This window comes from Callorhinchus milii, unplaced genomic scaffold, assembly GCF_018977255.1.
Source record: "Callorhinchus milii isolate IMCB2004 unplaced genomic scaffold, IMCB_Cmil_1.0 Scaffold9, whole genome shotgun sequence".
NCBI classification, from domain to species: Eukaryota; Metazoa; Chordata; class Chondrichthyes; order Chimaeriformes; family Callorhinchidae; genus Callorhinchus; species Callorhinchus milii.
Genome location: NW_024704750.1, coordinates 9869173 through 9894434, shown reverse-complemented (window position 1 = coordinate 9894434; position 25262 = coordinate 9869173). Strand labels below are relative to the sequence as shown.

The 25262-nt window shown below is 35.9% G+C and overlaps 1 protein-coding gene across 6 annotated transcripts in view; it reads left to right on the top strand.

The window, feature by feature from the left end:
• The window catches only part of ryr3 (ryanodine receptor 3), a 110942-nt gene that overhangs the window by 84634 nt on the left and 1046 nt on the right, over positions 1-25262 (top strand). For all 6 annotated transcript variants that reach the window (XM_007888064.2, XM_007888063.2, XM_042338332.1 and 3 more), the window contains 28 exons: positions 2273-2369; positions 4618-4721; positions 5434-5485; positions 6460-6510; positions 7352-7451; positions 7678-7757; positions 8088-8164; positions 8574-8647; positions 8917-8934; positions 9979-10059; positions 10459-10547; positions 11195-11323; positions 11866-11970; positions 12744-12825; positions 13663-14969; positions 15083-15132; positions 15238-15403; positions 16626-16712; positions 17911-18114; positions 18368-18498; positions 19934-19976; positions 20208-20335; positions 20890-20950; positions 21930-22076; positions 22325-22459; positions 23180-23336; positions 24121-24185; positions 24739-24839. In XM_007888064.2, coding sequence (XP_007886255.2) covers positions 2273-2369; positions 4618-4721; positions 5434-5485; positions 6460-6510; positions 7352-7451; positions 7678-7757; positions 8088-8164; positions 8574-8647; positions 8917-8934; positions 9979-10059; positions 10459-10547; positions 11195-11323; positions 11866-11970; positions 12744-12825; positions 13663-14969; positions 15083-15132; positions 15238-15403; positions 16626-16712; positions 17911-18114; positions 18368-18498; positions 19934-19976; positions 20208-20335; positions 20890-20950; positions 21930-22076; positions 22325-22459; positions 23180-23336; positions 24121-24185; positions 24739-24839 — 3921 coding nt within the window. The remainder of the gene's footprint in view (positions 1-2272; positions 2370-4617; positions 4722-5433; positions 5486-6459; positions 6511-7351; positions 7452-7677; positions 7758-8087; positions 8165-8573; positions 8648-8916; positions 8935-9978; positions 10060-10458; positions 10548-11194; positions 11324-11865; positions 11971-12743; positions 12826-13662; positions 14970-15082; positions 15133-15237; positions 15404-16625; positions 16713-17910; positions 18115-18367; positions 18499-19933; positions 19977-20207; positions 20336-20889; positions 20951-21929; positions 22077-22324; positions 22460-23179; positions 23337-24120; positions 24186-24738; positions 24840-25262) is intronic.

Sequence of the window (25262 nt, the reverse complement as noted above, 5' to 3'; positions counted from 1 at the left end):
GTATGTGACTATGTACCAGCAATTATCACCTTAGTTTTTTTAAAAACTCCAGCTTGCATGTTTTTTTTTAGATGATTAAAATTGCATCTTATATATGAAAGTTTATAATGGAAATGTCTCTATTTATCGTTTATTAATTTACCGACTTCAATAACACCTTGCACTTATAATGCACTTGCATCTCAGAGTGCTTAACAGTGGTGGAGCCTGACTCCGAGCTGGAAGGAGTGGGGGGTGGCTGTAAGCACAGTCGAAGAGGACAGTTTTCAGGAGGTACTTAAAAGAGGGGAGAGAGGGGGCAAGGGGGAGGGATTGAGGGAAAGTGTTGCAGAGTTTTGGGGCTTAGTGGCTGAAAGCCCGACCGCAATGGTGGGGCGGAGGGTGCGAGGGACGAGCTGGAGGCCAGTGCCAGTCGAGCGGAGGCGCCGGGTGGTGGATTGGGTAGTGAGGAGGTTGGAGAGATAGGGAGGTGCCAGGGAGTGAATGGATTTGAACACAAGTGTGAGGATCTTGAAGTCGATCCGTTCAGTGATGTGGAGCCTGGCCAGAACTGGAGAGATGTGGGTAAGAAGTTTGGTCAGGGTCACTATGCGGGCAGCAGAGTTTTGAATGAGCTGGATCTTTTGAATGGTGGAGCTTGGGCGACGGCGAGGAGTGTGTTGGAATAATCCAAGCAGGAGGTGACAAACACATGTTCTTGGTTATTATTGATTTATTTTTCTTCCTTCCCCACCCCATCTTCAAAACCACATTTCCATGGAATTAACTGTTCCCTGTTAAAGTACGTGAATAATCAATCTGATTCCAAGCCTTTGCCACTTTGGTTAGTGCTCACTGAGAAGTACTCAATAGGCTTGTTTAGTCATTGTGCTCCACTTCTCTTTAGAGGGCTGTGCATTAGTTTGTTTGGCAATAAATGTGTTCTGCTCTTCACAGCCAGGTCAATGTTAGGAACTCATACAGAAAATTGCTTTGGAAATCCACGTCCTCTTTGTTCAATTATATTAAACTGTGAGATAGATTTGCTAACATGGTTTAGGTTAGTGAAACGAAATCCTACATTTTGATAAATATAATCATGAAAATTTATTTTGCAGGTATTGCATTACATTGTACCCACATTTGTGTATATTCAAAAAAATTAATAATGATGTAATAAACAATTGAAGGAACTATGCTATTAATTGACACAATACATTGAGGTATCTCAGTTAATTCCAAATCTACAGCAACAAAGCTATGCTTTTGAGATCAATGCAAAAAAAACGTTATTCGTTTTCCCTTAGACACAAAATTAACAATTACTTCCTGATCTCCTATCAACATCTTTGGCTGGAAAGAGCCTATAAGAAAACTGACTTTGAGAAGCGTATTGTCTATTTGACGGTAATGTAACTATTGAAACTACCTCCTCTCCTTTACAAACCTTGTCCTGAGTAATTCCCCCACTGTGCTCCGACACCAGTTTGTGCAATGTATCAATTGTACAGAATCTGATTGGTCAGTCTCCCCCCAAAACAAAATTCTAGTAGTAGCAAACGAACGGCAGAAAGATTATATAAGAAAAAGGAATCAATGAAGATGCGAGGTAAAAGGCTGCTTGGCAATGAGACTGCACGTTACGTTATGAAGTTATTACATGAAATCTGTTCAAACAATTACAATGAAGATTAACAATTACAATTACTCGCGTTTATCATTAATTTGAAAAAGTACCAGCATTGTCATTACACTTAGCCGGAAACTCCAGCTTGCCGGACCAGACCATTTGTTTGGCCAGCCGGGGTTTAAGTTTAGAAGATCTGTTTGGAACATTATCCAGTAACTATGTTTGCTCAGATGGGATGAGGGAATTACAAGGAGGAATAGCCATTTTTTTTTAATGAACAGTATATCTTGTGAAGCACTTGAGACATGTTCCCAAAGCAAAAAGCGCTATATGAACATTTCTGGAAGGTAGCGTGCATCACAAATAAAAACTATCCACAACTGAAAACGAGTGTTGTTGAGCCATTGTTCATTTTAGGACAGCATTCTTGCTTTTGGGTGTCTAAAACAACTTTCCTATTCGTATTGTCTTTTATTCATCATGAAAAATATTCTATATATAAATCAATGTGATCATGACAAACCTTTGACCAATCGGAGGACTGTAGTTGTACAAATCACTACTAATGATCCTTGTCTAATGACATAACAATGTAATTATTAATCTACTAAAGCTTGTATCTCCTCCTTCCTTCTGATCTTCCTGTCCCCTCCCACTCCCTAGGCATCGGGGTGTTAACCTCTTCCTTCAGAGTTATCAGAAATCATGGATAGAGACAGAGGAGTACACATTTGAGGAGAAACTAATTGAGGATTTAGCTGTAAGTACTGGCCTCTGTGCACGGCTTCTGCCTCCAGCACACGTGGCCATACTGCATTCTGCAAGTGCTGTTGCCAAGCTGTCTACAATGCTTACCATTATGTCCGTCAATTAGAGTAGGTTGATTGGGGGTTGGTGGGGGAGGGGAGTCTCATTTGTCTATTCCGCTGCTGCTTTGCACTGGCCATTGAAATGAAACTAATTATTGAATGGAAAGAATTTTCTGGCTGATCAGGTAGGTTTTTTTTTAGCTGTTATTAGCTTCCCTTTAGCACGAGTATTTGAAAGATACTGCCTCTTAAGTACTTCAATGAGAAGATCAGCAATGTTCTATCTCTAGCAGATAGTTTCCTAACAGTGGATGGCACATGCGAAGATCCAGCAGTAAATAGTATTAAGTAAATAATTTACAATTGGTATTCCAAGTTTGGCTATGAACAGCCATATTGGAAATCATAGGTATTCAGGCATTTACATCACAATGCAGCATATTACTAAGAACGCATTGTGATGAATGGTAACAAATAATATAGGAATGCCATCTCATGTGACGGATCACCAGGGTATGTTATAGGCTCTAAGGGATGGGGTGGGGGAATGGAAAATGTGATGTGCTGAGCTTTCAGAGTGAAAAGCAAGCAGTTTATATAAAGGTCATCCAAATACCATATGCATCATTCGAGCCTTGTAATGAGTCTTGAGACATCTGTCAGCTTATTCCATAATGCAATAGAACCTCACTTTGTGGTCCCTTCAGTTATCAGGACAAATTCTGACAGTACAGTATTCAGGCTGCTTTTTAGGAGGTTTACATTTAAAACTGATAGTGACCAAAATCCCATCCTCACTATTAAAGTCAGTCTACTGACTGCCCTTCATAGTGAGCTTCAATTTTAATTTGTTTCTGAGCTGTAAATTTCACTGAAGCTGTTTATGAGGCTAGGCTGTGCTTGTATGCTTCGCTACAATTGCTGAATGTGGTGGAAATAAGGACACAGATTGTTAGGCAATTTACAAACATCATTACTGAAAATTTGGTTTCAAAGGTTTATTGCAAGGAATCTTAAGACAGATTTTCAAGCACATCTGATAATTTATCAGTTTATGGAGGTAAATTTTATTTCACTTCATGTGTTGTCATTGGGTTATGGTAACAGAGAAATTCTATCCTGGAATTCACCATGTTCAAAGGTGTTACTGTGTAATCAAAGAGAATAAGGTAAGGCTTTTAAAAGCAAATGCTTCATCTTTTAAGGATAGCATCAGTTACTACTAGTGGGGGATAATAAATGATTCATGAAATCTGGTTTCTGTGATTCCATGTTATGTATAGTGCCCCTCCTCAGATCAGATAAGGAATAATATTTGTCAACATCCACAGGCTACATTGTTCTGTCTTTCAAACAGAATCCTATAGTATGAAGGTGGAATAACTTGGCAGGGCTATAAGAGAAAAGTACCAATACTATTTATAGGCATCATTCAATTGGAAAGTTTAATTAATTAATTCATCTTGATCAATTGAGCCGATTGAAAAGGCCAGGTGAGTTCCTACAGTTTAGAGTAAAATGGCCAAAAGTAAATGAAAAGTAAGATATTAATACATCAATGAAGAAATAATTTTGTATTGGATTTGCTGAATTACACACACATTTTTCTTCTGTTAGAAAGCTTGGCAACTACATTGCGAGGCTTCATTTTGTACAGAAGTCATTTTTGATCATTCTTCAAGGAGATAAGGTTATCAGCTTTTGAAGGTGAAAAGGAATAACATTTTGTTGCCTTTTTCACTACTTATCTGAACTCTTGTTCTTTACCCAGTACTGCTCTGTTTCATCAATTCTGCCAATTTATTATTAAACTGTGTTTCATCTAACATGAGCATGTAATTCATCGATAACCTTTTCAAAATGCATTAATATATTCATAAGTTTAGTTAGAAGTTCAATACTGAATGGTAATGCATTTACTAAAACTCACAAAGCAAAACCACGAACAATGGAAAATTCTTCAATCTGTAAATTTGTGATTACAATATCTTTTTAACTTTTTAACATAATGTAGGAATGTTTGTTGTTTTGTACTAGTTCTTATCCACTTATCTAAAATAAAACTAACATTAGTTCAAAAATGAAATTAATGGTTTCTTAAACCCAATTTCTACTAAATGGTTATTCATACTTGCATAATATTGTATTATATTGTAAAATATGATTTAAACATCTGAAACAATATCTGAATGTATGTAGAAATCTGTTACAAAGTCAGAAGAAGAAGAAGAGAATGAAAAGAAACCTGACCCGCTTCATCAGCTCATTCTACACTTCAGTTGTAGTGCCCTCACTGAAAGGAGGTACTTTTACACACCATTTCATAATCTTACCCTCGAGTCTTTGTGTATAATGTTGCTACATAAGCCACATGTACGTTTGTTCCGCAGAACATTCAGCATTAGAAGGAGAAAGATCAGGTAATATTTTGGCTGTGACCCTTCATCAGAACTGAAACAATTAGGCTGGGTGAACCCCATTGCTAAGGGCAAGTTGGAATAGATCAAGAAAGCAAAGCAATTAGGAAGAAGGCAAAAATTGCAACCCAATGTCTACATTGACAAAAAGAGTGATTGGTCCATAAGTGGATAGAATTGGTTGCAAAGCTGAACTCGAATGTACGCATTTATTAAATCAATTATTTAACTTTCAAATTAACCATTTTCTCCATAAAGAGAATGGACTCTGGAATTCTTCTGAGTATTTCCCTCGCTTCCTAGCTCCCTCCCTCCCTCCCTCCCTCCGCTCTCTCCCTCAAGTTTGTATCTTCTATTTTCACCGATTTTTTTTTCGACCTGCAACTTTCTGTTATTTGAACACATTTAGTTTTAGAAACATTTGATCTAAGCATATTTTAAGATTGAAACAAATTAATACATAACCTTACTCCAGATTCTGAAATGGTTAGGTTTTCTATGAGATAATTAGACAGCAGTTTTATTTTAAACCAAAAAAGAATCATAAGTTTAAAAAAAATTGTTGATAATTAAATGCTGCTCTCTAAACTTTTTGCAGTGCAATTGAAGAAGATGACTTATACATGGCGTATGTTGAGATGATGTCGAAGGTAAGCTTTATGCTATTTTCAAATGGAGATATTAACAATATTAATTCATGGAATGAAAACTTCCTGTGGTAGCATGGCGATCCAATGTATATATTTGTTTTAATTCTGACAATTTATCTTTATATTTCACTTTCAACTATTGTTTTCAAGGTTTATAGAACTCACTGTTCCCTTTATAAAATATTCATAGGATGAAGGCAAAGTAATCCCATGTATTAGACAACTGTACAATCTTGATTTGAATCCAGTCTAGGAAATTCAAATTAAAGACTCCTCTGTCTATCATCTGTAAGATTACTAAGTGAATTAAGACCAGGTACACCAAGACCAGTTCCTAAGAGGTGTAAATCTAACACAAAGGTTAAATTATTGATAGTAAATTACAGCCATAATCTGAGATGCCAGAAGAATGAATGATTCTGTCAGTGGTTCTCTTCTGAGATTGGCATTTAGGTGCACTGTTAAGCAGACTGAAACTTCAGCATCCTTCACCTAACTAATGTTATATCTCATATGGAACTGATATTAAAATATAGAAACGCTTTGGTATGATTTACACAGCACTTTCACTTAATTACTACAAACTCCCCCTCTTAAAAATGCTTACCTTGGTTAGCCTGCTTCTTCCCATTGGGACTTCATAGTTTCCACTTAACATTGTGGTGCATTTCAGAGGAAAGAGAGGAACAAATAAACCAGATTCATTGTGATTTGCTAGCATAAGAAGGATGTTATTGGTTGCTGCAATATGTTGTGACCTTGAACTATGGCTTTTTTCCCCTACTCCATTATCAATGAGATGAACCATCCAGCAGCCTGAGTTAGAACTAGTGAATTGAATAGGGATGAGGCCAAGACTACAGTTTAAACAACTCGACAGTCTTGATATGCTGCATGACTACAGAATCACTGATAGAAAAAGATAAAATAATGTAAAGCATTCCTAACACGTGTATATTTGGCTCAATATTTAGAGCTGCCAAGCTGCAGAGGAGGAAGATGAAGAAAAAGAGAAGACATTTGAAGTAAGTCAGTAAAAGAAAGATTTCAATCAACAGTCATTTGCCCCAGTTTCTCTTGTTAAAAACAATTGTGTGGAGGCTCTTTGTATCTAATGATTTTTTTACTCTTTTCCTACTCCAACATGCCTCGAACATGATTGTGAGCAGCTCATTAGTGTGATCAGATCATATTATTGGTATCCCACCCCCTAATCTATAGACAAATTGGGAAAATGGCAATTTAAGATAAGGATAGCTATGGTTTCTGGTATTTTTCCAAGGTAAACTTGATTTACAAAATCATGGTTGATTCCCTAATACGTGCTGGTCTTTAGTAGCTGGGAACCTGATTATAATAATATGATGATGATGATGATGGCCTGAACACTGGGACAAACTCACTACTCTTCAAATGGTGCCATTAGATCTTTGACCCCCACCCAAACAGGCAGACAGCACTTTGGTTTAACTCGTCCTAAGGGCAACACCTTCAACAGTGGAGCCCTCCCCCAGAACTGCATTGGAGTGTCAGCCCAGACAATGAGCTCAAAGTCCCAATGTGGGGCTTGAACCCACAAGCTTCTGAATCAGAGGTATGCTACAACTTTGAGTGCTTTGAGATGACCTCCTGACATGAAAGGAACTATATCAAATGCAAGTATTATTATTAATTATTAACTTGAATTGTTTGGTGCTACCTGTATTTTATCAATGGAAACTAAAATTGGTATAATTCTCAAACTGTTTTTCTTCCTTTAAACAAGGTTGTATTGTAAAGGTGAATGGTTAACACTTCTGGAAATCAGACTGCAAGTTTCACTGTTGTAGGGAACGTTGCATTAAGGTTTAATTTGTGCCCCTCAAGGAAAAAGAAATGGAGAAACAGATGACACTGTACCAGCAAGCAAGGCTTCATCAGCGTGGAGCAGCCGAGATGGTTTTACAAATGATCAGTGCGAGCAAAGGTAATACGGGTCAGTTTTCATACGCTTATGTTACATCTGCACTATTGATATAAACATAGTCAGTGTTGAGAATCTGACTTGATGGCGCTCTGCAGCTGAAACTATGGATGAAAAACATCTGGCGTGGGGTTACCTTCAACTGAAAACATTTGTAGGTGACAGTTTTGCCAGGTTGAGGCCTTTTTCTTGTGATTTTTGTACCAATGTCAATTTAACCGTTTAACAGGTGTGCTGGGCCCCATGGTGACTACAACCTTAAAGCTTGGTATTGCTATTCTGAATGGTGGTAACACTGATGTCCAGCAGGTAATACTTTTCTGATACAAAGCTGTTTTGAAACATTGTGTCATCTATGGTTTAGTATTACATTAGTGTGTGTGTGTGTATAAAATATGTAGCATTTCTCTATTTTCCTAACTTGTTTTGCCCAAATTTGATCTAAAAGGTGGACATCCGAGGTTGTAACAAAACTGATTGTTTATATTTAATTATTTTAAAGAGGTAATTGAATTGGAAACAATTTAACATAAGGTAATTTCATAACGTCATGTGTGCCGGTTATTAAGTATGAACTGTATAAAGGGATAGTGATGAGGGATTTTTAAAAGCCTACAAAATAACGGTGCTTCTGTTTAGATAATGTTGGACTATCTGAAGGAGAAGAAAGACAGTGGTTTCTTCCGGAGTCTGTCTAGTTTAATGCAGTTCTGCAGGTAAAATAAAATATCAAATGCAAGGATTATTTTGTTTATTATAAAATAAACAAAATTGGATTATGCTGATGTTGTATCAAGTTTGTTTTGTATACAGTAGAACAGTATTCATTCGTGTAAAGTACAATCTATAAAACATGGTACAATGATGATAAATGAACACGGTATGCTTACTCACAAATGACGTCAACAATACAATATATGCAAACCTATATTTGAATACCAATGAAATGTTCAATCCCCTCTGGTCATTAAGGAATAGAAAATCCTGTGATTGTGATCTGACCAATTCAGTACATTTTCAGCTCAAGCATTGTAATGTTGAAATAATAAAGTTACAACTGTAATATATTGGTCATTAAACTATTCATTCTTCCCCCTTTGCAATATTTTCTTTGCTCAACGACAGTGTCCTTGACTTGAATGCATTTGAAAGACAGAACAAAGCAGAAGGTCTGGGAATGGTCACTGAGGATGGGACACGTAAGGATCAATCTTTATGATCAAAATAATAATGGATGCCCAATTTTTAACATTTCTTTCAATAAATTGTTGTTCTATAATAGTACTTCTTTATTCGAAAACTAGTTTGTTCTTCTCATTATTGAGTTTATTTTGCAGTCTTAGAAATGTTTTATTGTTAAGGTTTTGGCATTTATTCATTAAATAGAATAATTTTGTAGCAAATGATCATTTCTCATTTTGCTCACTTTTTCTTCTTTCCCTTGACATCCATAATCATTGATCCACAGTCATTGTTCGTGAACATGGTAAATACTGTATTTGGTTGTTTGGATCTTTTGTTTTGAGTGGCACATATGAAAAATGTGGACTGGAAAAATACCAACATATAATTCATATTTTCTTAAAATGAATGTGTCCTTTTTAATTTGTTTACAGATTGTTGTTTCTTTTTTCTAGTCCACTGAAACTGCTTATTGTGTGACTTGCACTGAGGATAACATTAGAAAATGGTTATGGATTAGAGTTCCCGGAATGCAGTGGATTGAGATTTGTGTGAATTCTGAATGCACTTCAAAATATTCCTAAAAAGTTGAATGCAGAAATTATTTTTGCTCATGTTTTGTTTCAATTTTAACATCGTCTTTTGTATGTGCTGTGATTCATTTTAGTGCTTTTTGTTCCAAAAGCATTAAAATTTACATTTGCATTAACTTTGCACATATACTGTACATGTATTGTTACCTAAATGGTCATTGTAAAACATAATATTTTTGTGGCACAGAATGTATTTTTTGTTATTCACGAATGGCCTGAGAGTCAGGGAAAAATTCAAACCATAAGCGATTATATTTTTGGTTTGCATTCCACCAGAATCTGGAAGATGAGAAACTGGGGTAGTAAAGTGTGAGAAATATTTATTGGAAAAAAGAATTTAAAAAAAAGTTGTGGCACAAAAGTATTCCGTTTTATAGAATTTCTCAAACAAAGAATTGGAGCGGGGAATTCAATGTACAGCTTTGTAGTTAAACCAATGACACTTGAAATTGTTGTTTTGTCACAAAATCCTAAAAAACTAAAATTTGGTTTCTATATCTATAACTGTTTGTGGGACACTGCTGTGCATAATTGGATTACCGCGTTTCACCAACAAAATAAACAATCAATTCACTTTACAATATATCCTGTGAAGCGCTTTGAGGCGTCTCAACGACGTGATAAGGCTCTATATCAAATGCAAGGATTATTCTAACTTGTATTCTGTATTAAACACTGTTTCTGTTAGTTTCCTGACACACAGCAAGTGCTGTATGCCTTTTCCACTAAAATCATAGTTTATTTTCCTTTCCTAGGTGAAAAGGTATTGCCGAATGACGAATTCACTCGAGATTTGTTCAGGTTTTTGCAACTGCTCTGTGAAGGGCACAATAATGGTGAGCACTTTTAAGTGACATGCTGATGTACAGTGCTGACCATAGGGGAATGAATATACATAAGTGAGAAATTATACAAGGCGTAAGTTCACGTTTTATTTGACAAAAGTTTTCAGATTCTGTCTGGTCTGTAAACATATCATCATCTCCTGATGGGGTTTCATCACATCCTCAGCAAATGTGCAGATATCAGAAAGTGAAATGTCCTTGGTGTTTTGGGGTTGAATTTGGACAGTACTGTGGGTGTTGAATGATGTTTTGGCCTGATGGCTCCCATTCAGTACAGTGGTGTAAGTGTGGAGATATCTAAATAGAAGCTGAAAGTATGACTGTGACTGGGTTTCAGTCTTATTTTTCAGAGATTATATAAATATTTTGAAATTTTCTTCTAAATTACAGATTTCCAGAATTATCTAAGAACTCAAATAGGTAACACAACTACAGTGAATATCATTATCAGCACTGTTGACTACCTGCTACGCCTTCAGGTAATCCCAAAATATATGTTGCATTTTTATTGATTTCAGAACAGGATCATGGCAACATTGTTAATGTTGTTTAAAAACTGTGGAAAGCAAAGTGTTGTAAATTTATTTTGCATATTTTCAATTTTAAGCGTTGTGTTTCAAACTCAATCCTTTTAGTTAAACATAATTCAGTCCCCTTGATTTACTGTCCTGTAAATACTGTACTAGTTACACTTTCTTCATTCTTGGTGGTTGGTGTTGCATTCTTTTTGCACAAAATGTTGCTGTGCATGTGTTGTATCGCAGATATCTCCATTGCTCTCTCGCTCTCTCTCTAAATGAGCAATGCAATCAGAATTTCTCTAAAGCTGCAGTGCCCAAGTATTTGTGATAACATTAAATGACTTATTGTGGAGTGAAACATTTCATCCTGAATGTTTCTAGTTGGAAACCTACAGCAATTTCAGATTTAAATCCTGTAAATGTCATTTCATGCTTATTGTCACTTTTGGCTGCTAAACAGAAAATGGGCTTCACCTGAAGCCAGAGAACGCTAAGCAAAATAAAACCACTGGCTTCCTATATCAAGTGGATATGGAGATATTGCTGTACACTTCTTAATAATCCCTGGGCAACATTAAAGTGCCGCTTCTCTTGTTAAATCCCAGGAATCAATCAGCGATTTCTATTGGTATTACTCAGGAAAAGATATCATGGATGAACAAGGACAACGTAACTTCTCCAAAGCTTTGGCTGTAGCCAAACAAATCTTTAACTCGCTTACAGAGTACATCCAGGTAATGCAACTGTTTCCTTACATTGAACCTGTAAACATCACTGTAACTTCATGTGTGTTTATATTGAAACAGCCTCATATTTTTGCAGCATTGAAAAATCTTAATATAGGATTTGATGGCACAAACATAAGTGGAATGAATCTGAGCACGACCATGTGTGAATAGTGTTTTGATAGACAATAGAAAGCTTGACCATTAGTACCAATTCTAATTTAGACACCACTTCACCTTCTTGAGATTTTAAACCTCTCTATAATGTATCAATCCTGATGTTCGCTTAAGTGCAGTTGAAATTAATGAAACCATGCAGATATCTGAAAGGAAGATGAATCATTTTCCTGGGAAACGTTCAACATTTTTATGCTGTCATTTTTTGTATAACCATAAGTAAATTTCAGAACATGTTTAGTATGAAAGTTACGATATTTAACTCCCATAATTTATGGAATTTCTTATGCCTTACAGTTATGCTGCAATGTGATAACATTGCCAGCAGTAGAGTAATGTGGAACTGATTGATACTTTTTTTATTCTTTATGTAGGGCCCTTGCATTGGTAACCAGCAGAGCCTTGCGCACAGTAGATTGTGGGATGCTGTGGTTGGTTTCCTTCATGTCTTTGCTAATATGCAAATGAAGCTTTCTCAGGTACTATATGCCTCACTCTTAACACTGACAGATCAAATTCTTCACAGAAGAAAGCAAGGAATTCATCCATCCCCTTTGGGATGGTCTCAATTATCAAATGAATTTACAGGGATGATGATACTGATTATGAATCCAGCTCACTGGTGTCATCTCTTACAGCTTGTTTAACAGTATTTGAGGAAATATCTGCTCTGTGTCATGCTAGTTTTTGGTACATATGTAAATTTTATATGTCAATGGGTCTACACGGTATACAATGTGCATTGTACCTTATCCCCAAACCAAATAATTTGAAAAAACACAATCAGCAAGAAGCATAATTTGCAGGTGTTCACCATTGAAAAATCAGGACCCCTCCCAATGAGAAGGGTTGTATAAAATGCAAGGATTAGTATTATTTTAGAGACAATTATCTGCTGAATTCTTAAAAGATAAATGAATCAAATCCTTGTTTGTTTCGAAAGTTACAATTGATACAAGTTCTTTTGATTTATTTTGATCATCATTAGTTGCAATGGCAATGTTTATCACATTATGCATCATATTTATATGTGTTTAAAATATTGTGATACTCAAATATCTCGATATATGTTTGTTTCTAAGTTATTCTTCTCCTTTCTTGACCTTTCTGCATGTCAATTCAAATTATGAACAATAACTAGCTCAGGGCTTGTTTTTAAGATTTGTTTTGTTTCTGTTCTTGAGGGAAAATGAAGTGAAAATTGACACCTGGTGAAACATTTCTAGCTGACAGTTTGCTTTTGTTGGTTTAGGATTCCAGCCAGATTGAGTTGTTGAAGGAATTGCTGGATCTTCAGAAAGATATGGTGGTGATGATGTTGTCATTGCTGGAAGGTTTGTCATTGCCTTTTGTATGTTGTCTACCTTTAGAGGGTTTTTAACACCCAGTCTAGTATTGGGAATTATTTTAAATAACAATGACAAAACATTAATCTGTCAAATTACTCTGTCTCTCAATATATATCACTAATTTGGATTATTTAATTTAAAAACTAACAATATTTCATCAAACTATTAATTTTGCATTATTGTGAAATTACTGAATTGCCCTATTCATCAAGTTAGTAAAATTTGAAGTTTAGTTTTGACTGCATAGATCTATATATTTTTGTATGACTAGTTAAATGCATCATACATGGTTTGTGCCCCAAATTGGCACTACTTATACAAATTAAAAATAAGTTAAATTATTTTTTGTTTCATATTTAATTCATATTGGGTAATGTCTTGTAAAACCTCAGGCAATATAATATGAAGAATTTGCTTTAATTTAAGTTGTAAGTGTCATATTGAGAGCTTTCCAAACAGCTAGTTTGGGATATAAATAAAGAGCACAGTATCTAAAAATATCACTGGCAGAAAACTGGCTCTGATGAGACATGTCTGATAAAAGCTAGGCAAGTGAACAGTAACCTTAGTCACTGTTGATGGTTGATAAAACTGTCTAGCTCATTAATGGGACTTAGAGATTTATCCTGAAGCCTTTAGGCCAACAGACTTGGAGTTTCAATTGGAAAAGTACCAGTCTAGGTAGATGAACCTGTTTATTTGTAAATTAAATTGATTCTCTGTCGCCACCTTTGAAATGTTATACCGTTAATTCTAGANTTTTTTCAAACAAATCTCGTGTGTATGTTTGTTAAATTTGTTCTAATTTTCTCCACAATCTAGGTAATGTTGTCAATGGAACTATAGGCAAACAGATGGTAGATACATTGATTGAATCTTCTAGCAACGTGGAAATGATATTGAAGTTCTTTGATATGTTTCTAAAATTAAAGGATCTAACCACTTCTGATACCTTCAAAGAGTATGACCCAGATGGCAAAGGAGTGATGTCAAAAAGAGAATTCCAAAAAGCTCTGGAGACTCAAAAGAAATACACACAATCAGAAATCGAGTTCCTGTTAAGCTGTGTTGAAGCAGATGAAAATGATACGTTTAACTATACAGAGTTTATTGACCGATTCCATGAGCCAGCCAAGGATATTGGCTTTAATGTAGCTGTTTTGCTAACTAACTTGTCTGAACACATGCCCAATGATCTCCGCCTGCAGACCTTTTTGGAGCCAGCAGAAAGTGTTTTGACATACTTTCAACCTTATTTAGGTCGCATTGAGATTATGGGACAAGCAAAGCGCATAGAACGGGTTTATTTTGAAATCAGTGAATCAAGTAGGACACAGTGGGAGAAGCCTCAAGTTAAGGAGTCCAAGAGGCAATTTATCTTTGACGTAGTGAATGAAGGAGGAGAATCAGAAAAAATGGAAATGTTTGTGAACTTTTGTGAGGACACTATATTTGAAATGCAACTAGCATCTCAAATCTCTGAATCTGACATGGTCGAGGTACCAGAAGAGGAGGATGAAGAACTTATGCATGTTGAGGAAGAGGAAGAGGAGACAGTCCAGTCCTCGAATGTCTTTGTGTCAGCTTGTCATGCTTTCAAAACTAGTTTTTTTAAAGCTTTTAGTCTGGTGACAGTTAAAAACATCAGAAGGCATTATAAGAAGATTAAGAGGATGACAAACATGGAGATGGTAAAAGCATTTTTCTCCTTCTTCTGGATTATCTTCATAGGCCTTGCCTCTTACTTTTTCAGTATAGCTCAAGGGTTCATCCATATTCTATGGAATGCCTTGTTTGGAGGCGGCTTAGTTGAAGGCGCCAAAAACATTACTGTCACAGACATTTTAGCTAGCATGCCTGATCCAACGCAACTTGGAATCCATGGAGATGCGACTGAACCAGAAAGTGCAGAAAGTTCTGCAACAAGTATAACAGCTGAGCTTGACAATGTCGTAAAGGGTGAAAAAGTTGAATCAGACATTATGCCTGATGTCTTTGGTGCAAGTATAAAAAAAGGTGGGGGTAAAGCATCTGAAGAGCATGGTGGCCTTGGTGATGTCTCAGAAATCTTGGGTGTAGACAATACTTTGACTCTTGAAAAAGCAATACAACAGAAAAGATTTGCAGAGGTTGGTGGTTTTGCTTTTCAAAAGAAATGTACAAAAAAATTACTTGAATATTTTAAATGTCATATCAAGCAGGCAGTATAAGTGATCTATTTCTTTATGCTCTGAATTTCAAGGTTGCACTAAAGAACAAATCTGAGACCAAAACTGAGTTTGAGAAAGCTGAGTGAGTTCCTTTTGAGACAATCTGTTTAAAACAAATTCAGTTAAAATTGTGAGTTGCTTCCAGAGAACTGACTTCAGTTTCTTGGTGTGCTCTTCCCTTCCTTAGCACAGAGGATGGTGAGAAAAAGGATATAGCTAAGGAGGAACAGCAAGTTGAAACTGAGGTCGAAGAGAAAAAGAAAAAGAAGAGACGGGGGCAGAAAAAAGAAGAGCCTGAGGCATTTTTGGAAAACTTTTGGAAAGGTGTGGACGTCTATCAAACTAAATTGCTGGTATGTGGATTCTTATTACATTTGAGTTTGGTAATATTATGTTGGTTAGAAAAATGTATGTTTATCTTGACATCCTTTCTCTTTTTAAGTACAGCGTACTAAAGATATATAGAAATTAGCAGATAATGGATGCGGGAGAGAGAAGACTTCCATAATAGTAGTTTGGATTGTATTTAAATTGATTTGCAGAGATGAAAGGATATTTTAATCCACTGTTTGGTTTGCAGTGTATACTGTCAGAATGTTCATTTGGAATTTTAATTCTTCCCTCTTGTTGCTGCTGCACTTGTGACTGACTCTCACTTCTGAACATTCATGGTCTACTGATGTAACAGCAATAATGAGGCCCTGAGAGCATGTGTACATCACGACTGTTACCACACTCGTGACTGTTTCAGCTTTAACATTGATGCCAAAAGAAGAACCTCTCAAGCAAAGCTTCCATTATTTCTTGTCATTCACTGCTGCCTCATTTATGGGTAGCTGAAAGTGAGCGTTACCTTTAAAATTTATAATAAGGTTCATCAGAAACCCAGGAAATGAGAACCTTTTCCTCAGCTACCAAAATAATTTTTATAATTTGTCATGATCTCAATAAAAATATTGCATGTGATCCTTGAAAGTGGCAATTAAATTGAATAAAGACTCCAGTATCAACCCTGCAGAATACTAGTGTCAGAATAATACTGTCATATTGATAGGCATACAAAAGGAATTATTTTGCTGTGGAGAGTAAAATTTTAAAAAATTAATAAGTTTGTATGGTTTATATAAGTATTTTGTATTATGCATTCAAACCCACTTTAACCTTTTACATAAATTCATTGTGGGTTTAACTTTCATGCAACAATATTTGTAGCAAAGTAGTAATGATTGTCTAATGCAGTGATATATTGCGGAATGGAAGAGAGAGTCAGTCTCAGCCTTAGATCATATCTGTGCGAGAGCTTCTCGGAGATGGTGAGTTGTTGGTATTGCACCAAGTGAAGGTAACGTTCCTTGTTGTTTGGAGAGGTCAAATTGGCAGCAGCTCTAGCTCAATCTTTTTAGCAGCCCTCACCAGCTAACCATGGGGAACTAACAGAAAGTGTGAATATATGACCATCCACCTTATTGGTTCTGCCAGGGCTATTTCCTAGATATCAGGAAGAGGAGAAACCATGTACACATAGTACTGAGCTATTCTTATACATGCTAATGAAGTGCATTGTTTTTGTTTCAGAATTACCTGGCAAGGAATTTCTACAACCTGAGATTTCTAGCTCTGTTTGTGGCATTTGCTATCAATTTTATTCTCCTCTTTTACAAGGTACTCAATATGGTGTTAACATTTTGCCATTTAAAACTTAAGGGAAGTTAGTGCATGGACTACAGTGTTAATGTTTACTAATTAGTATGTTAATATATTAAAAAGTAAGATGTCAATTTGAGTTCTTTATGATGTACAAAGTGGTTTATTATCGCTCTTGTAAAGGAGACAAATAGCACAAAGTTCTTCTTCATGTGTGTTTCTGAACAATGAGTCATTTGATGTGGAGGCATTACAGACAAGTTTCACAAACCTAATCTACATGTGAATAATTTATTCTTTGCACATTCAACAATAGGAACTCACATTCAACTTTGAATAAACGATGGCTTTATTGTTGGTATTATTTAATTTCTTCCATTTTAAGCGAGGTTTCTTTGTTCAGTTTTTACTCTTTTCTTTCGTCGTCGTTCCCCCCCCCCCGGTCTAATAAGCATGCAGTACATACAGTTGTAACAGCCACAGCACATGTATTTGAGATATGGTAATATATAATATTCTGAAAGAATCAACTGCCCAAAAGAAAGCTGAGGAATGTGAAACTATTATGTGTTGCATGAGCATCCTAAATTTAGAGTACGATAATGAGGAAGTTCCCTTTAGCAACCTTGGTACACTCGTACATCGGGATTCTTCCTGCATTTTCTGAATTCAACAAAATATTATAGCTTCTGAAAAGAACTGATTTGAATAAACTACTTGCTGTAGGTTCTACCACTGTGGTCAGAGCACTCTGAAGACAGTTTAATACAGTTTTAATTGTGGAGTCCTGTAGCTCAGTGGTTAGAGCACTCTCTTTGCAAGTGAGAGACCTGAGTTCAATTCCAGGCAGAGGGCGAAACCTTGGGCAAGTTTCCTTACTCCACACAGAGCCTAATAATAATCCCTCCAAAACAAAACAATAATAAATTGGTCATTTTCAATCTACGACTGTTTGTGGGACATTGCTGTGCGCAATTGGCTGCCGCGTTCGCCCACAAATATACAGTCAATTCACTTTACAGTGTGTTCTGTGAAGTGCTTTGGGACGTCCTCCCGACGTGAAAAGCGCTATATCAAATGCAAGGATTATTATTATTATTATTAATAAGTATTTATCCTGAACATGCTTCTTGGCTTTAAAATTATACTTGTGTTATATTTTAAGGAGTATTAAATTGCTGTTTAAAATAATTATTTTCTATCCTTTCCCTTTAAGGTGACTGAATCCCCTTCTGACGATAACAATGATGAGGAGGAATCCAATATATGGAGCAATATCGATGATGAGGGTGATGAAGAAGATGAAGAGTATTTTGTGTTACAGGAGAGCACTGGCTACATGGCTCCAACACTGTGCTTTCTTGCTATTATTCACACTATCATTTCATTTGTTTGTATCATTGGGTACTATATTTTGAAGGTATGTTCCCTTTTCAGGAACTTCTCATATGGATTTGTCTTGTGGCTGTTTTAGGATGTACAAATGGAAAAAATGCTCCAGTAAGAGCATGTTGATTGATAACTCAGAGAACCTCGTGCTTAGCCCTTGGTTGTGCTACAAACCAATTATTTTTAAATGTTACACCAACTGCCACGTTTCTCTTCTCAAGCAAATTTTCTTTACACATAGAACATGGCCAGAAGCTAATTTCATGAATATAATATTTTCATAGGTCCCCCTTGTGGTCTTTAAGCGTGAAAAGGAGATTGCCAGAAAGCTGGAGTTTGATGGTCTGTACATTACAGAGCAACCGTCTGATGATGACATTAAAGGACAATGGGATCGTCTTGTGATCAACACACAGTATGTTAAAAGCTGTCTAAAAATGCACTAGTATAAGCTTTTGTTTTACAAGTTTGAGAATGATTTATTCTTATGAAGATTGTTGGTTATGTTGTCACTGTCCAAAAGGACTCTTATCAGTCATGTGAGAACAGTCCATTAGTTGTAAGGATTTTTTACTTTAATATGAGGGTAAACTAGTTCTATTCTGGCTTACATTGCATATATTCCAGTGGGGTCCTGTAGTTCAGTGGTTAGAGCACTCACCTTGCAATCAAGAGATCTGGGTTTCATTCCTGGCATGGCGGAACGCTGGGCAAGTTTCGTTACTCCACACATCTCTGTTTAACTAGCAGTAAGTAGGAACCCGGTTGTTAGTCGATTGGTCGATCACTTTTCCGGAGGTAATAATTCCTTAAACTCATAATAAATTGGTCACTTCAATCCACAACTGTTCATGGGACCCTGCTGTGTGCAATTGGCTGTGGCATTTCGCCCACAAAATAGTTAATTCACTTTACAGTATATTCTGTGAAGCGCTTTGAGACGTTTTGAAGATGTGATAAAGTACCATATCAAATGCAAGGATTACTATTATTATTATTGGGCCTGGCCTTCCAGAGCCACACATCAAATGGAGCCAAGAGTGTGTATGTGTATGGCATAGAGGTGAATCTGCTTCCAGGCCTTCATCAATGTTGTTCTAATTATAATGCTGGAAAGCTGTTTCTCCCTTGGATTGTTTGTTTTGCTACTTGTGGTTGTGTCTGGTTTCTGCTAAACACTTGGTTTAGTAATGCAGGCATGAGATCAAGAGCTCACCAGCTTGAAGTTGTTCCACCAATGCTGTACTTCATCACAGCAAGTTACAGTGTTCTAATAATTTGTAGTTTCAGTGTGTTTTAAATGTAATACATACACTATCAGTTGAGGACCTATCATTAAATAAACCTGAATCACAGATTTATAGGAATATCTGCTCATCAATTTCTGGAGACCTGTAGCTCAGTGGTTAGAGCGCTCACTTCGCAAGCGAGAGAACTGGGTTTCATTCCCAGAACGGCGAAACATTGGGCAACAAATCAATTGTTGTCTGGAATCAATAATTATTAAAATGACTAGAAAACAAAAATATGTTGAAGGTATAATTCCTCTGTCCATTGTAAAGCTACACTTGGGAATGGCTTTACAAGAAGAAAAATGAATATTTCATCCATTATGCCAAATCTGTTTGCACCAAATTATCTTTGATATTAATAGTTAAAATGAAATGTATGGTTTTCAATTCCCAGCACAGTGTATGGGCAGAAAAAAAAACAGGAGATTAAGTTCTGCATTAAGTATTGACAGCAGCCCGGTCTAATATCTAGGTGCAGGAGCAAAATTAATTTAAATGAATAAATGAAAATGATATACGGTTTAGATTGAACAATATTTTATATTGCTTTTGTTACAGATCTTTCCCCAACAACTATTGGGATAAATTTGTCAAAAGAAAGGTAAGCTTTTATTCATTCAATTGCAGCCATTTATAACTTATGCAACAGTGCTTATTACCATTACAATGCAAAGAACTGCAGCTTCATAAAATCGCGATGTATTTGCTACAAGAACACTTAGGGCAGATAGTTTATGAGGCAGGAGAAACAATGAGTTCACGAGTGTACTGATCTGGCAATTCACTAATAATTCAGTGTCATTAATGCTTTATGATTTTTTTATTCTATTAGGTCATTAATAAGTATGGAGATCTCTATGGAGCTCTGCGAATTGCCGAGCTTTTGGGCTTGGACAAAAATGCTCTCGACTTTAGTCCCATAGAAAAAGCACCAGAACAAGAGGCAACATTGGTATCATGGTATGTCATGTTTATCTCTATTTGAATCATCCAACAACCTATGAATGTTTGAGAAGGAGATGCTTGTTTACTGACTATGTTTTTCTCAGATATCCGTTGATAATCTACTCATTTCGGGTCATAGAAAACCAAATAATCAGTCTCCCAGCCATTTTTGTAATGAATCAAGAGTTTCATCCTTGATCTGTAATGTAGTAACTGATCAAAGACAGACTGGCAGTAAGAGTGCAAACATTGGCCTTGGTGTTGGGAGGGGAAAAAAACTACCAGGGTGTGGTGGATGGATGTCAGTAGAGGACAAGATGAGCCTTATTTGTAGTATTCTGTCAACACTGATTCTCCAGGGCCACACATGTAGAAGAGCCATTTAGACAGTATGCCCACAGCTCTGTATTGCAGTGATTTAGTACCTCCAACAGAAATAGGGAAAACGTTGGAAGGAGCGGAAAAGTAAATTATTGTAGTGTACATGTGAAATAAAGGAGAATTTCAGATGTATTCAATAATTCTAATTTAACTGATAACTACAATGTTAAAAGTGTGTTTTTTTGTAGGTTGAGTTCTATTGATTTGAAATACCATATCTGGAAACTTGGAGTTGTGTTCACTGACAATGTAAGTACAGCTAAATGCACGCCCAATATGATCACAACTTAATGTTAATAAATACTATTTCATGCAAAGGTTTTAATAATTTTGTTTTAACTCAGCCTGTTGCAATTTAATATCTTTCTGGTCAGCATAACTACGTTTGATATTATTATCATTGCCCTGTTTAATTGCCCAACATTTTTGTTTCAACAGCTCCAGGGATTTCTATACTCTATAGGGTGACATTATTTTTTTAAAAAACTAAGCTTCTCACTGTGAATCAGTAATAATACAATTGAGAGGTTTTATTGCTGTAATATTAAAGTAAAATGTGTAAAAGTAAGTCTGAAGAATATAAAAGGAATATTTTAAATTTACACATTATTTTGACTCTGTTTATACGCTTTAATCCTAATGTGTAGTCTTGTACGTGGATGAGTTTTACTCATTTGCACAGGCTGGCTCTATTGGCCAATCATTCATGGCCATCATTACCTCCCTTTTTGTTTTGCTAATTTTTCTCCTGAGGGCACTCGTCCCATCACTGTTCATGCAGACTGGCACTTTCCAATAGAATTCATTGGAGAGGTATCAGGGGCAGGAACCTTAACTGATTTTTTTTCCTCCTTTTCTATCCCAGGGGACTCTTAAGTATAATGGTGGGTGCCTCCAATTCCTACTTTAAATGTGAATGTCACATTGGAGATTGGCCAGGCTACCAACCTATAATGTGGCTCCAGTAAAATCTATATTTTTAGTGTATTTTGGTCCAAAGCTAGTTTTTGAACAATTGAAGTGGAAAATTGAGCTGGTTGAATACATTTGAATTTGGTAACTTAAAGCGCCCAACAATTTAGCTTGTCTTGAGTGGCTCCTTGTTAATATCTGCCAAAGGCTGATATATTGCATTTCAACTTACTAGTTATGTTGAACATGAACTGTAATAGTGCTCTACTTGCCTATAGTTTACAACTTGAAAAAAGTAATTTTTTTTTGTTTGCAGTCCTTCTTATACCTAACATGGTACGCCACTATGTCCATCCTGGGTCACTACAATAACTTCTTCTTTGCTGCCCACTTATTGGATATTGCTATGGGATTCAAGACATTGCGTACTATCCTGTCCTCCGTCACTCACAATGGCAAACAGGTGGGAGATAGAAAGCAACTTTTACTTGCCTTTTAAGTAAAAGATAACATCTTTACTTCTTCAAGTAAATACAATATTTTTGTTCAGGATTAGCACCTGGACTATATTTTAATTTTTTTAAAATCTGCATTATGCATCTTTGTCTTTTTTTTGTTAGACTCGATGTCCTCAGAATATGAAATGAAAGGATCTGGCTGCAGCTAGTAGTTTTTTTTTACTGTTAACACATTGGTTTCTGTCTTCTGCAGCTTGTTTTGACGGTTGGTCTCCTGGCCGTTGTCGTGTATCTTTACACAGTTGTTGCTTTCAACTTTTTCCGCAAGTTCTACAACAAGAGTGAGGATGAAGATGAACCCGACATGAAATGTGATGATATGATGACGGTCTGTATCCATTCACTGTTTCCTACATAATATTTCTTTGGTCGTTGAAAATGTCAAGCAGTATGTGTTCAAAACTTAATCTGTACATTTTTTGATTCTTCAACGTAATCAGACTAACCAACTCACTTCTAGAGAGCAAATAATTTTAATTTTCTATTGAGTTTCTTAAATAATGGTGTTACTTTACTCAGTAATAAAAATCAGAATTGTAATTTTATAATATATATTTCTACTTCACTTCACCTCTCTCCTGAAGCCATTGATGGCTGATGAAATACAGTACAATAGATGCTCACACTCCCCCAGTACAATTTAAGTGAATATCCTTGTATGTGAACCTAAACATCGATTGTCAATCTATTCAGCAATAGGATGAATTACGGCCAACTTGATCATGTCGTCTTCCATGTCAAGGGTCAGTGGACAGAAATTAAAAGCAAGCATTTTTCTCCACCCGAGTCGAGAGCAAATGATAGGTACCTATTATGTAACTAGGAATAGAATAGACCAAGAATCAAAATAATCTTTTTAATTGCATATTTTGTCTGCCCATTGGTATTAAATGAACCTTCTAACTACAGCATTTGAAATGACGATAATTCACCTGATAGTTTTTTTTGACAACCTTCAGACTACAGGATTTCTTGCCTTTGAAAACTGTGTCCAGCAAATTTGTCAATAAGTTCTTAACAAGGTGTGTGATATTCTGTTTGTTTTCAGTGCTACTTGTTCCATATGTATGTGGGTGTCAGAGCTGGAGGTGGCATTGGTGATGAAATTGAAGATCCTGCTGGTGATCCTTATGAAATGTACCGGATTATCTTTGACATCACATTCTTCTTCTTTGTCATTGTCATCTTGCTGGCTATTATTCAGGGTATGTTGCTTTTCCATAGAAAGACCTTGAACCAAAGTTTAGTTAAATGAATCCTTTCAGCCAACTAGTGCTATTCACTCGTTAAGAGTTGACTTTCTCAGAAACATGCTAAGCGTCAACATATTTGTATCTCCTGCACATTTTCTTTAACTCTTCCAGCACATGCAACATTTTTGAACGCTATTCCTCCTCATTCATTATAGGATGCAAACAATGGAAACTTGGCAGTGCAACGTCTATAACATGTATATATTTATTTAGCATTGTTCCGACCAGTTATATCATTGATTAAGGGAACACAATGCTTACTTGATTGACAATTCCTGCCACTTATGGCTAATAACAGTAACTCATTGCCAAGCAAAATATTGAGATGCAGTCAATATAAATACTTGGTCATGCATCTGCATGTAACAATTGGAAAGTTTATTATTTTAAAGATTCTTGTGACTGCTCCTTCAATTAGTTACCTAAACCACTAATGGTGTTGCTGTGTTAGGTTTGTAGCAGAAATTGTTCAGTCCATAACAATTGAAACAGGAAGGTGTGTAACTTAAACACGTGTTTATTTTTTACAACCTTGTTTAAAACAACTTATGTTTAAAACAACAGTATGTGTTTATCTAACTTTTAGAAAACAATAAATGTTGTCTTTTGAAGTCAAAACGGTTTCAAAAGCAGAAGTAGACAATTTATATCCCATTAATAATAGTCTTTAAGTGATCAGTAAACTATGAAATGAAAACTACAGACTGTTTTACACTTTGTCACTTTTGCCTTTTAGGTTTAATCATTGATGCTTTTGGTGAGCTGAGAGACCAACAGGAACAAGTGAGAGAAGATATGGAGGTGCGTTTGTGTGACATTTATTACATCCATGCATTTTATTAGTCCAGTCTTAATTTGGAAGACTATTTGTTAGTTCCTAAAAATGAACCGGTTCCCAAATTTAAGAATTTCAATAGTCCCACAGAATCTTAAATTTAAGTCAAAATGATCTTACAAGTTAAGATCAGGTGGAATCTTTGCCCTCAGGTCTGCAAATGACCAACCACTGTCTCTACCAGTAAATAATCTTATTATTATCTTATTTTTATTAAATTATTATTAAGATACCAGACTGCTAATCTGAAACAAATTTGTTTACTGTTTTAAATCAGGTCATTTTTTCAAGTACATTATTTGAAAATATATTTTCTTCCAATCTCCTGAGGAAACTAGTCATTTCATCTGATAACTGAAAGATGTTTCTGGTACATACAGATAGCAACATTTAACTAAAAACATAGTACACTTGACATTAATTACCTGTGAAGAACTTTGAAAAGTTTCAATGTGATGGTACTATATAAATCTGTTTCTTACTCTTCAATTAATATTTTTATCTTACATTGTATCCCAGACCAAATGCTTCATTTGTGGAATTGGGAATGACTACTTTGACACTACGCCGCATGGTTTTGAGATACACACATTACAAGAACACAATCTTGCAAACTACCTGTGAGTATTTTGTTCTTGTGAAAACATCTTTTTTAAAAAAGTAGAAATGTGGTCTATGAACTGTGTAGAACTTGTATAATAATCATTGGAAGTTAAATTGTGATGACAAAGGCTGTCTTTGGTCTACTTCTTTACAGTGCAGGGTTAAGAAACTGGAATATTTTAAAACCCAGTTTGGAGCATGAATAATTTGGTTTGAAATTTAACAGACCATTTTTTCATTTTTGTGACGTCATTAGACATTGACCACCAGGATGTATTATCACGTTTGTAGTAAGACTCTGCACCATTGTCCATTAGGTCATTTCACTAGCTATATATTGCCAATTTGGAAAACATCTATTAACACCTGCACTCTTCGTTCTCTCCTTCTATCTATCCAGCTTGCCTTTAAGCCCTAATTTTTGCATCAAATGTCTCTGC